This window comes from Panicum virgatum, chromosome 4K (genome assembly GCF_016808335.1).
Source record: "Panicum virgatum strain AP13 chromosome 4K, P.virgatum_v5, whole genome shotgun sequence".
In the NCBI taxonomy this organism is placed as follows: domain Eukaryota; kingdom Viridiplantae; phylum Streptophyta; class Magnoliopsida; order Poales; family Poaceae; genus Panicum; species Panicum virgatum.
In genome coordinates this window covers 1,168,846-1,182,358 of record NC_053139.1, presented here as the reverse complement: position 1 = coordinate 1,182,358, position 13,513 = coordinate 1,168,846, and the positions used below count along the sequence as shown (strand labels likewise).

Sequence of the window (13,513 nt, the reverse complement as noted above, 5' to 3'; positions counted from 1 at the left end):
CAGTAAGGGGTTTTTTGTCTTTTTTTTCTTTTTTTTAACATTTAGATTGAATCTTTGAAAAATCATAGTAAATTATAGAAAAATCATAAAATAAAAAATCCAATTTTTTTGGACTCCACATGAGTAGATCTACAAGTGAACATATAATATGATATGCTTTAGTACAAAATTTTTGCTACAAAGCTTATCTTTTTCTTTTTTATTTATTTGGCTGAATCTTTAAAAAATCATAGTAAATCTTAGAAAATTTATAAAATAGAAAATCCAATTTTTTTAGACTCCACATGCGCATGTCTACACAGTGAGTATATAATATGGTATGCAAGATTTTTAAAGCGGTAAGGCGAGGCGATGCGCCACCGCTCGGACGCCTAGGACAGGAGGCGGCGGCGCAGCTCCGTTCCCCGGTGGCGCGGCACTGGAATGCCGGCCTAGGCGAGGAATGGTAAGGCGATGCCGACGCCCAGCTTTTTTTCCGCTCGGACGCCTAGGCGATGCCTTAAAAACCTTGATGGTATGCTTTAGTCCAATAAAATAATTAGAAGTTGCAGCTACGAATTATTTCAATTAATTACAGAAAAGTATAGATCTAAAGCTACAAAAAAATTGTACTAAAACATACCATATTATATGTTCACTTGTAGATTTACTCATGCTGAGTCCAAAAAAATTGGATTTTTCGTTTTATGATTTTTCTATAAGTTACTATGATTTTTCAAAGATTCAATCTAAATGTAAAAAAAAAGAAAAAGACAAAAACCACATACTGTAGCAAAACCGCCTGCCAAATCCGGTTTTGGACCTAGATGACACATTTAAACAAGTTTAAGGACATGTTTACCTGGTTTCCTAAGTACATGGACCTAGATGAGACATCGGGACAAGTTCAAGGACCTAGAGTGGATTTTACTCATTATTATTATACTACGATGATGAAAGTTGCTAGATCATTAATTAATTAATGCTTTTAATTTTTTATATCCTTTTCTCTTTTCCTTTTTTTCTTCTTCTCGTGTAGACCTTGTTTTTTACTCCAATTTAGTACTGTGCTCTACTACACACAAGATGACAAGAGTGGAGTATTTTGAGAGTTCCGGGGGGCGTATCTGCATTTCTTCGAGTATGACTGTATGAGTATGACAAATTCTATATTGGTATTTGGTACAAGTGTTTTGCTTCCACATGTCGCTCCACTCGTGTCGGGATCCAATTCTTCGGATTTGGACGTTTGCTTTACTAGTATATATATATCCTTTTGCCTTTGATGATGATGATCAAGCACATGATTCCAAGTGGCTGGCCGCGGCTGGCTCCGTCCGTCCCAAGTGGCTGCCCGCGCGCCGCCCGCGGCACGGCGCGTGGACACGTGGACCCTCCGGCTCGCTCCATCTTGGCCTGGGCCGGGCGGGGCAGCTTCCAGCGGGGTTAATCAAGGCTGTTGGTTCCAAATAAATCATTTATTTATAAGTTAGGTGATTTAAAATCAATAATTTATAAGTCAGAGGTGTTTGTTTGTTAAGTGATTTAAAAGGTGTGGATCTCACGTGGAAAAGGGAGACTTATAAGTTTTAAGTTGGGGTGGAGCTGCTTAAAACTTATAAGTTGAGGTGATTTATAAGTTAAGATTGTTTGGCAAATTAAATCATTTTTTTCACTTTTTACCTTATAAGTAGGTGACTTATTTGGAACCAAACAGGGCCTAACTTAATTTGATTGGTCAAACCCCGCGGCATTAATGACTTTCTGCTTCGCTGCATTTACTTAATGCTAGTAATTAATTGGTGGATTCTTTTCGGTCGACGCGAGTGGCTTGGTTGGTGTCGGCACTCGGCAGGCAGGACTCGAGCTAGCGATCGCCATTCTCGTGGAAATGGTCTCGACTCACCTATGTGAGGGTCAATGGTTGGTGGCAGATGATCTACTAGCCGTAGAATCATTCATCCATCGATCCATCAACACTTTCCTGATCGAATCCAGTCGTTACAAAAACTTGCTGTGTAACTCTATGAAAGAGCAAAAGATATTAATTTGCTGGCATCTTCCTCAAGGGCGCATTATAATAGCCAATCATTATTGCTTGTTTCTATGCCGGTCATGAACATGCGTACTTGACCACTTCCGCTATATATGAGCACAATGGAGAGAGCGAGTGGCTCCGTGGGTCCACGATAAAATTAAGTTATACCATCAACGTCTGACGACTCACCGTCAACGAGCACTAGTGTAATGATCTTTTACTGGTCTAGCTAGACTTGTTTTTCCCTCTGATCTCTTTTTATTAAAGAAACGAAAGCTCCGATGATATCCATATGTGCCGAGCGGAAAAGCCACCAAGACAAATTTGATCTGGTGGCCTTTATTATTTTTATCACAATCACATTTCTCTCCCTTTATTTTTATCGTCGTCGTTGCGTTGGATTCTCTATACATACTATACAACTAATAAAGCCAAGAGGGCGACCCCCCAAGTCCGTCGTAGTCCCTCTGGGGATTTTGAGCCGTCTGGTTGCCGCTCGGATGCTTTGATTTCTTTCCTTGCGAGACTTTGTTTTTCCACGCGAGATCATCGCCGCCGCCCTAGACTGCTCGCACGGGCCAGATCCTTTAATTTCCTTCCGGGTTCTGCTGCGCCTCAACGCCTGGACGATCGCCGGCCCGGACGAGAGCTCTGTGCATCGCCCGCTGCCGTGATCCGCGTGCGACCCTGGGTCGAGCTGCCGTGATCCTCGCACCTTTCCTTTTTCCCGTCGCCTGCTACGCCTGGGCCTGGGCGACGTCGTCAGCCTCGTCGCCGTGGTGAGCCCCTGACCTCGGTCTCCGCATGCCTCGTCAGTCTCCGAACGTCGTCGTGATTACATTCTCAATTCGATTCTACATCGTCGTCATCCTCCCGATCGGTCATGTCGCTGTCCCGTGTTGCCATGAACGTTATTCCTTAGCTTGCTCGTCGGCAGCGCATGAGGCCTGGACAGCGGGTGGAATAGATCGGTGGTGGGGGTGCTTGCCGGGCCAAGACGGCACGCCTTTGCTGGCTTGCTGCGTGTGATGACCCTGAACAACAAAAATCGCAGGGGAGGAGCACGGCAGGCTGCTAAGTGCTAACCGATGCCTAATGGTATGTTCTTTCTTTCGTTGACCACGGCGGGGAATGTTGGTACTTGGTAGACGATCGAGATCAAAATAAGTGTTGGAACACGACGGGAGCGGGGTCGGCTATCAGTTTGCGCATTCACGTCGGGCGCAGTTACGTCGCCGCCGAGCGCCAGCCTGCGAATTAACGGGCGCGTGTCCTCGCCGCCGGCGAGCTGCATGTTGTCATCCGTGATCCGTCTTTGGTTCCTCCTCAGGTATGACCTATTTTAGGGCTGTCATGCGTGTCCTGCAGGACGCATGACGACAGAGAAGCGGGCAAGCGTCGACGAGAGGCTTATGCGAGGAAGAAACACCAGGATTTGGAAAATACACGACTAGGTGCTAGCTAGCTCCTGCCACCGCTGCAGTAAAAGTTTATCTTAGCCGCATCAATGGATGAGAGATAAAATAAACTTTACTATAGTTTTGTTTGTATATGAGTGCCTTAGGTGCCAATTACGTACTTACGGCCTTAGTTTTGTTTGTATCCAACCGCTGAAAACGACTTGAGTCCGGAGCCGTAAGACTGGAGTCCATCCACGTGGAGCTCGAATCGAGCCCGTGCGTTCGGTGCTCGCCATCAGTGAGAGGATTACGAATTTGTCCTTGTTCTACATAATTTAATTCTATTACATAGTACTTCCATCATCTCACCATCTCACGTGTAGTTTTAGCATTCAAATTTTGTGCTACAAAAGTGTCATTTTAGCTTGTAAGGAGATTCATCTAATTAAAATAACACCAAGTATCAAGAAAGAATTGTATAGAGAAATGTATAGAGCCAAATAAATATTAGGCGTGACTTTTCTAGTTCCAATAGATATGTATTCATTGACCTTGTTTGGTTCCATTCCAATATCCTAGCACACGATTCCCGAAAAGAAAATCTCGCATATATGGAAGTACTAAATGAAATCTATTTGTAAAATTTTTTAGAAATGAGTGTAACTTTACGGCACAATCTTGAGGCGACACGTGAACATCGCCTCCGCGCGGCCATTGCACGGGCCTCTCTCCCCCGGCCCGAGCCCGACCCCAGAAGAAATCAAATCCTCGTCTCGTCGAGCCAAACCGCTGCGCAGCGCCATGGAGAGGCTTATCTCTTCCTCGCCGCGCCCGGCGCCGCCTCCGCCGTCACCAAGCCGCGCGCGCTGCCCGGTCCGCCGTCCTTCCTCGCGGCCGCGCCATGCCGCGGCAGCGCCCTTGGGGCCGGGCTCCCCCTCAGGCCACCCCTCGCGTCGCTCCTCGCCAGGCACCGGCCGCGCCCGACGCCGCCGTCGGCTGCCGCAACCTCCGGCGGCCCCGCCATGCCCTCGCCGGCGCGAGGAGAGGCTGATTCCGCGTCATCCGCGACGCGCCGCTTCTTCCAGACGCTAGTCCAGCCATCGTGGGTGCCTCCGGCCCTGGCGCACTACCACCCCGTCGCCAAAGCGGGCACCACCCTCTTCAAGTCCGAGCTGCTCGGCAGCTCGTGGACGGGCTTCCTCGCCGGCTGCCTGCACACGCTCTCCGGTCCGGACCACCTCGCCGCGCTGGCGCCGCTCTCCATCGGCCGGTCCCGGGCGGAGAGCGCCGCGGTGGGCGCGCTCTGGGGCGTCGGCCACGACGCCGGCCAGGTCATGTTCGGCCTCCTGTTCCTCGGCCTCAGGGACCACCTCCACATCGAGGCCATCCAGACCTGGAGCACCCGCGTCGTCGCGCTCACGCTGCTCGTCATCGGCGCGCTCGGGATCCGGGAGGCCGCCGGCGAGGTGCCCACGCCGTGCGTCGCGCTGGACAACGGCGAGCGCGACGTCAGCGGCGGCGTGGTGGACCACCACCACCGCGGCCACGGCCACCGCCACCCCGTCGAGGCGACGCTGCCGGGCGGCAAGAAGAAGATCAGCTTCGCGACGTTCGCCACCGGGATCGTCCACGGCCTGCAGCCGGACGCGCTCATGATGGTGCTGCCGGCGCTGGCCCTCCCCTCGCGCGCCGCCTTCCTCGGCATGTTCCTCGTCGGGACCGTGGTCTCCATGGGGAGCTACACCGTCTTCATCGGCTCGTGCACGGAGGCGCTCAAGGGCAGGATCCCTCGGATCACGGAGAAGCTGACACATGGGCGGCGTCGTTCCTGGCCATATCCATGGGGCTCGCCGTCCTCGTCAGCCAGTCCTTCGGCATCACCTTGTACTGACATTCACCTTGCAACGGTGTCGTCTTCTTGCTCCCTTTGTTTCTAATTCTTCCTCCCTTTCTAATTCTTCCTCCCTGGCCCTGGTGCTTTGATTTCTGGAGTTGCTGTTGAGTAGGAACCTGGCATGAGGTCGAATTTTGATGTCCTGTCATGTTCGACAATTCAGAGCGCCTTCCTCTCGATCGAGAGCCACTGGTTTAGGGTTGGTTGATCATCGGATGAATGAGTTGCATAAGGTGATCTTCAAATGAGTGAATTGCATGTATTATTAGGTGATTGATCTTCGTACAAGCGAAATGCGTAAAGATGATCATATTCGGGATAAGTGACATGTGTTATCGTCCCCTAATGTATTGGTTGTGTACTTCAGGGATTGGTGAAAACTTGATTACTTGAAAGCAATTCAGATTCATCAACTTTACCGTTGTACTATTTTGACACTTATGAGAAACAGAAAATGTTGCCACCTTGTACAGAAAGAAACTCAACAGTAAAAGTCAAAAGCATGGAAAAAAAAACTTTTGAGATGTACTAGCATCAAAATTTGTCTCCACACAGATTTTCTCTCTCGATGAGATCAAAACTTCAAAAGGACTCAAAGGAGCATTCCTCCTTGGGGACTCCTATATGTCTTCTGGAAGACATATAAGAGTGATATCTTTAAAGTCCAAGGCCCAATTAATCACTTTTGGGCCTTGGGAGCCTCCGAGCGCACGTGCCGAGCGCACAGCTGCAGGAGGACCCAATTGCAGGCAGCCAGCAGGCCAAGAGACTAACGTGAAGAAGCGGAGAAGCAAAGCCGTAGATCCCTCTGGTACTTTTTGTTCTCTTCCCACCATGAATGCCGGAAGGCTCAACATGAGCACGGTGCTATGCCTCTTTTTGTTTCTTTCTTTCTATTTTTCAACTCTAATTCTTGTAAAACCATCTTTAAGACTTCAACACTTGTTTTGAGTTGATTCAACACTCTGAAAAGACTATTCCTACACTTTGGATATACTAATTCAACATTTTTAGAATAAATGTTGAAATAGCATACTATATATGTTGAAATGATCTGTTCAAAATATTGAGACAGTATATTCAAATGTTGAAGTTTTAAGATAAAAAATAAAATAACATATTGGATCTTGTTCTGTTCCATTAATTCCGAAGAATATTTTGATTCAAACGGGTTCTAAATTGGATTTATGGTTTAAGAGAAAAGATCACCTTAAGTTAGAAACTTGATTAACTTTCCAACCATGTCCCTCCACTCATCCTGCATGTCTACTTTATGCCGCTTGCGTCCTCTGCTCTGCTCCCGTCCGTGCCGGGCACGCTCCCTGCTACCCACGTGGTTTCATCACATTCATTTATTTTAATTGTTACGGATCTCAAACACTGGAAGATATCTATAAAAAAAAATCTTGTGGGAGATCTATAGCTTTTCCGTTCCTCCTCCCCCTTTGAAAAAGGAAATTTACATCACCTTGAAAGCCCACCTAGGCCCAGTCAACAGGGCAGGGCCCAAAGCCTCGGCCCGGCTCGTGTCCTCTCCTTCCTTGGTGGTGAAGTCCCAACTCCCCCCTACGGCGTCTCGTCTCTCGTGTCGCGCACCAACTTCCAATTCCTCCTCCCACCTCCGCCTTCGCCGTCGAGATCTCGCGCGCCCGAGCTCGAGCTCGGCCTCGGCCCCGCGCCCGCCGCTATGGCGACGCGGAACCGGACGCCGCTCTACCGCAAGTACCGCGACGCGCTGCGCCACGTCCGCTCGCCGGCCGGGGCGCCGTCGTCGTCCGGCGCGGGCGGGGGAGGAGGCGGCGGCGGCGGCGGGCCGGTGATCGAGATGGCCTCGCTGCTGCGCTCCGACCGCACCTACGCGCCCCTCAGCACGGACGACCCCTCCGCCTCCAGGTGCCACAACCCTCCGACACCCTCTCGCATCTCGTCTGGTCCCTTCTCTCCTGAACATTAGCGAGGTAGCTAGCTGCGACGCGAAATTGCGAGATGGGAGTTGCTCAGCTAGATCGAGTGGCATATGATCACGCGAACAACTGGAGTGGGCTAATTGGCGGGTGATTCAAGGGAATTGGTTGGACCGCAGATCACTAGACGCGCCCATTAGCTTCTCTGATCTAGTCAACTTTTCTATATTAGCTAATTACAAGACCAACGACGGCCGATTTGCTTTACTGGGAAATGGGGATTTGGATCAGTAGATAGATTGAGCAAATGTAAGACTTATAGCTGTTGATCAGTGGCTTAGGTTAGTAAGCTGGAATGGCGCGTTGCAAAGTTTAACTACTTGCGTTAACGTGTCACTGGTAGGACGCCTCACTGGTGCTGAGACGAATTATCTGGACTGACATTTGGTGTCTGGTGTTGCAGTAGAGGTGCCGTGACGGTCGGGCTGCCCCCAGCCTGGGTTGATGTTTCCGAAGAGATATCTGCAAACATGCAGCGGGCAAGGATGAAAATGGGGGAGTTGGCTAAGGCACATGCCAAAGCCTTGATGCCATCATTCGGCGATGGCAGAGACGACCAGCGAGCAATCGAGGTTCTCACACATGAGATAACGGATTTGCTGAAGAGGTCGGAGAAGAGGCTGCAGAAGCTGTCCATGAAAGATTCATCGGAGGATTCAAATGTCCGAAAGAATGTCCAGGTGATGATAGAACCTTATTTAGCATTGGCAGCTACAAGTTAAAGAGTGGCAATTTGCTGATATTTTGTTTGACGGTCAAACTACCTTTTGACTGTTATGTGCAGCGCTCTCTTGCTACAGACCTGCAAAACCTCTCAATGGAGTTCCGTAAAAAACAGTCAACTTATCTAAAGCAGCTTCGCCAACAAAAAGAGGTTCCTTCCTTTTGTGGTCAGATACATTAAGTGCTGATATGCTGCTTATGTAACCCTAACTGAGATGCATTTTTTGTGAATACCTTTGTAGGGTCAGGATGGTGTTGACTTGGAAATGAATATAAATGGGACAAAGTCTACATTTGAAGACGATGAGTTTGAGGATGTGGTATGCTATTAGTTTTACATGCTGCATGCTTGATTTCTGTAATTCTGTTTCTCTCTGCGCACTAGATATTAATATGAGGAGTACATGTAGTTATTTGTGTTGAATCTAATTTCGAAGTCATTATTTCATTCTTTATTTGTTACTTGCTCACTCTCTGCCTCTCTACGACTCCTTGTGACTTCTGTATGAGTCAAATCAAGATTTGCTTGGTAATTGATTTACTTCAATTTATATCCATAAACATAAAAGATTGTAAAAGGTGAAAAGAATAATGACAGAGTTGTGCCTTTTGTGCAGTGGTAAAATGTGCTTAAATGGGTTAGTCATACAGGTTCATAGGTTAGAATTATGTGGATGCTGACATCAATTTACTGGCGCACTGGAAATAGTCAAATGGATAACTCTGCTGCTTCCCTGAAATCTTTTTTTTTTGGCACTGATGATATCTGCATCTGTATGACTGTGTTTGGAGAGCTTATTTGTTTACTGTAAACCTATGTGCTTTGGATAATGTAAAGGAGAATTGTAATTGCTGAATAAGCTTGGATTCTAAGCTATAGGCAAGCACTGAGCTAGGACCATATCCTATAATATCTTCTGTTCATTTACGTAGTAACTTCTGGACTGATTAAGTGGGGTATGGTCCATTAGGTTGCACTTCAACTATAGTTCTCAGTACAGCTGGTTTCCCTGTTCAGAGATAAAAAATTCCAAATGAATTTCCTTATTGTTGCACGTTTTGACTCCACCTCAACTCATTTGACTCTCCAACAAGATGTGTATACAAAGAAAAGCATGTTACTTACAAGTTGTTTATCATTATGTGAGTAAAATCATGGAAGTTTCAGTTATTTCTTTATCTTGTCATGGCAAACTGCATTAGTCCTATTAAAAATAACATTATGCCCCTGCGGCCCTGCCATTAACTCATCTAGAATATAGTCCTGCAAGATGATTGGTCCGTATAAATAAAACGCTGCTTTCATTGAAAGAAGGACACTTTACGAAATTTCTCGGCATAATCTATCCTTCTATCTTATCAATAACTTTTTCTTTCTTTTTTGGAATCTTTGTATTCATGCATAATATGATCAGTCTGGATTTATATTTGATATGCTAGAAATACTTGTTGGGATTCAGACTATTAAATGATGAGAAGTCGAGCAGTTCTTTATATTTAAGTTGCTGGTTTTATTACCAGGGTTTCACTGGGGTTCAGATGTCAAAACTCAAGAAAAGCGAAGCGTTCACCAGAGAAAGGGAGAGAGAAATCGAACAGGTTAGTTCTTTATTTCTTTGATGGCTCCATTAATCAATTGTATGCTATATATACTCTCCTTTTGACATCACATTTTCCTGAAGTCTGTTTTCTATTGTATGCTTGTTGTTTGAAGGTTGTCGAATCAGTCAATGAGCTTGCACAGATCATGAAGGATCTTTCAGTTCTCGTGATTGATCAGGTATATAAAATCCTGATTAATTGCCATTGATTGGTGCTGATTACTAGTTGGAGCCAGACTCTTGATTTCTTCTTTGAACAGGGAACTATCATTGATCGGATAGACTACAATATACAGAACGTTGCAGCTTCTGTTGAGGAGGGTTACAAACAATTGCAAAAGGTTTCATCCTCAAACCACCTTTACTCTCACTAGTAAAAGGGTATCCCTTTCTGGGTTTCTGTATAATGGACCCTCAGTAAAGAAAAACTAAACCTTAATGCTACATCGGTACATCCTACATTCCAGTACTTCAAGCTGCAAAATGAAAAAATGAAAAAAAAATTGAGGGATAACGGGGGGAGAGGATCCCCACCAATATATTGCCAGAGTCTCTTGCAGACTCAATAAAACTCGGAGGGTTCAGCAATTGTTACATAGGGAAAACACTGATGTATCTAGAAAAATATGATGCTTATAGAGTAGCATAATAGGTATTTAGAAATTTACTCTTTTTGGTATGTCTCTGGGTTGCCGTAAAAAAAATGTCATCATGGGAAGCATGTATTCAAATATCCAACTTATTTTTTGCTAATATTATCTCTAAATACCCTGATTGTTTTCTAGATTAATCATAACAAGTAGTTTTGCAGTGTCATATACCTTATATATCTTGACCAAATGAGCTGTGATTAAGAATACAGCATCTTGTGCTTTATTTCCCTGACTGTAAAAGATGACACGTTCACTGTGAACAAGGGCAGTAAATTTGTAACCAGGCCTTCAGTTTACTGCTTATGGCAGGCACTGTCTTGTGCCTTTATGATATCTCTCTTTCTCTCTCTGCATTCATATGTTATGTGTTACATACATTATTTTAGAGGTTTCACAGCAGTCATCTATGCTTCACTTGCAGAACCTAATGATCATAGCATTTCTTGAAATAAAGAAATAAAGGAAAATAGTTGGCAGCATCAGTATCTGAAGCTTGCAGTCTAATATCTTGGTCCTTCTGTTCTGCAGGCTGAGAGGACGCAGAAGAAAGGGGGCATGGTGATGTGTGCCACTGTCCTTGTCATTCTGATCTTCATCATGATCGTCCTTCTGATTTTGAAGAAGATCATTTTCTGACATACATAGCTATCTCTTTTTTTATGGTTGATGGACGGCATCCAAGCTCATCTACTCCTTATTCGAGTGAGGATTACACAGTGCCCTGCATATTGGGAACGCCGCAGTTCGTTTCAATAGCGCAATACGACTTACTGATCTGAAGATGGTTCTTCTGCCCATATCCATAATGGCTGGGTCGGCAACTGTCCTCAGTCCTCGCCACAATTTTTTGCAGCGCTGCAGATGTAGAGATGTCATATTCATACATGCCTCATTTTTTGGGAGAAAAAAAATGTGAAGAGTTGTGTTTGACACATTTCACCTTCCTGATTGTCTTGGAGCAACCAGGTTAGGTTTGTGTACGCCCTGTATAGTGAGTTGTATCATCCAGTTCTCTTAAATAAAAAAGTAGCTTTAGTTCCTGTTCACCACTGTTCAATTTGCTGCATATTTTTTCTGGTCGTCCTTTTCTAGAGTTCCTTCTGCCCTCCATTCTGAGCTAGTGTCATTTTATTGTACCAGAGAATCCTAACATTTTTGCAACATTTTTTCTTCCTTTTGTTTTCATGGTGTATCGACTTCGTGTAATTGTGTTTCTTGGCCTGCTAACATGTACCTGACAAACCATGTTTCCTTCCATGCTAAAACTGCAACAATGGTTTCTACAGCATGTGGTTGGAAATTGCAATGGCATTTTCTTTTCAGGTGTGGGGCAGCCAGCGTCCTGATGCTGCCAGTCCATCACACAAGATTACCGCTGCAATCAGCCTGCAAGTTCATCTGCTGATTTTTCTGATTATTATGGATGCAATCAGGCTGCAAGCTTATCTGCTCATTATTATTGCTGGCTGATCCTCAAGGGTTGGTTTGGAGCTCTGAAGGTCAATAAGTCAGTTGCCTGCTCGGTCTCACCCATGGCAATGGTTTTGACCAGCTGGTCCCAAAGGCATGGATGGTTGCAGCGAGGGGGTGATGGTACCTGCCGGTGGTGATGTAAGATCCTCGGGTGTGCCCCCCAACATCCACACCCACATTGTAAGAGGTAATTGAATCCAGCCTCGTCTTGTCCTTTTGCCCCCATTTATAGTGCCTCTGCCTGGCTCAGTTGCTGCTGCAACTTTGGCAGCACCCAGCTCAGCTCTCTATCATGTTTTCAGTTTTTTTTCTATCTGACTATCTCCTCATCCTAGGCACACACACCACCCCTATCTAGGCCCTGTTTGGTTTGCTACGATGAGTAGCACACACGCTTCTCAAAAAAAGAATCTTTAATGCATGGAGTACTAAATGAAGTTTATTTGCAAAAATTTTTCACGGATGGGTGTAACTTTTCACGAGGAATATAATGATAGTAATTAATCGATGATTGGCTACAGTGATGCTACAGTAACCATCCTCTAATCGTGCGGTTAAAGACCTCATTAGGTTCCTCTCGCGATGTAGTGCAGGGCTGTGAAGTTAGTTTTGTAAATTGACTTTATTTAGTACCCCTAATTATTGGTCAAAATTTTTGTGCTACTCATGCTACACTAAACCAAACAGGGCCCTAGGTTTTCTATTGCTTTTGTAGAGAGAGCTAGAGAGGGAGGGGGCAACCCTGCCTGCAGACTGCCCTATCAATCTTACTGTATTTAGGCCGCGTTTAGATCGCGAAAATTTTTGGGTTACGACACTGTAGCATGTTTCGTTTTTATTTGATAATTAATGTCCAATCATGGATTAATTAACATCGTTAGATTCATCTCGTGGTAATCAGTCAGACTGTGTAGTTAGTTATTTTTTTTAACTACATTTAATACTTCATGCATGTGTTAAAAAATTCGATGTGACGGAAAAGTTTGGAACTTTTTGGGAACTAAACGCGGCCTTAACATAGTGAGAGGAGAGAGAAACATGAGAGATAGAGAGCACGAGCAATTGCTAATCTGTTATTTTTAGGATATGTGTTATGGCTGTTGTTGGGATTGAGATCGTGAGGGAGCGGCGGTGGCGCGCTACAGTACCCGCGGTGCTACGGTACCGCGGAAACTGTTCACAGGAGGAGGGCTGCGAGGGCGAGAGAGCGGCGGCTAGGGTTGGGGGCGCTGGGAACGCCGGCCGCGGGGTTTCGCCCACGGCCGGCAAGAGAGAAGGGAATTCCTTCTAATCTCTTGCTTGATTAGATTGATACATCTTCTCTCCTTATATAAAGAGGTTTACTTGATCCTTAAGAAAGCGACTAATTAACCCTAATGGGCTAAGGCCTAATAGGCCCTTGACTCCTCTAACACTACACCCCACCTGGACATGCAGCTCGTCCTCGAGCTGCAACCTAACGATCTAACAATGACTCCACTAGACGCAAACCGAAAACCTAAGAACAAGCCTTTTACATCTCGGCTTATTTTAAATAAACTACAATTCTTTATTTTTGACTCTTGAAGATACGGCGGACACCCTTCTTGTGCTGGACCTGCACGTAAGTAGCCGCCTGGATCCCATGGAGACCATCGGAACGAGAGGGGAGGACAGGTATCGCCACCGGAAATTAGTCGCAATAGCGACCAGCGGAGACGTCCTCGTGGCGGCCGGTGACGGGACGTGATGGAGCTAGGCGATGTGCCTCCGCCGATGACAAGGAGGAAAGCGTCTCCCTTATCGCTG

At 46.0% G+C, this 13,513-nt stretch overlaps 1 protein-coding gene and 1 pseudogene across 1 annotated transcript; both read left to right on the top strand.

Annotated features, from left to right (window-relative positions):
* Positions 1–4,070: 4,070 nt before the first annotated feature.
* LOC120704710 lies at positions 4,071–5,324 on the top strand (annotated as a pseudogene).
* Positions 5,325–6,870: 1,546 nt separating this feature from the next.
* On the top strand, positions 6,871–11,466 carry LOC120702413 (syntaxin-43-like). The gene is made up of 8 exons (XM_039986212.1): positions 6,871–7,204; positions 7,679–7,955; positions 8,060–8,149; positions 8,241–8,318; positions 9,520–9,597; positions 9,713–9,778; positions 9,860–9,940; positions 10,781–11,466. The coding sequence occupies exons 1-8, from the start codon at positions 6,999–7,001 to the stop codon at positions 10,886–10,888; spliced, it is 984 nt and encodes a 327-aa protein (XP_039842146.1). The 5' UTR covers positions 6,871–6,998; the 3' UTR covers positions 10,889–11,466.
* The last annotated feature ends 2,047 nt before the right edge of the window (positions 11,467–13,513 follow it).

Excerpts from the sequence above, each read along its gene's own strand:
- LOC120702413 (XM_039986212.1), top strand. The coding sequence starts at position 6,999 with ATGGCGACGCGGAACCGGACGCCGCTCTACCGCAAGTACCGCGACGCG. Across the intron at positions 8,319-9,519 it reads ACGATGAGTTTGAGGATGTG|GGTTTCACTGGGGTTCAGAT; the intron begins GTATGCTATTAG and ends TTTTATTACCAG. Across the intron at positions 9,941-10,780 it reads GTTACAAACAATTGCAAAAG|GCTGAGAGGACGCAGAAGAA; the intron begins GTTTCATCCTCA and ends TCTGTTCTGCAG.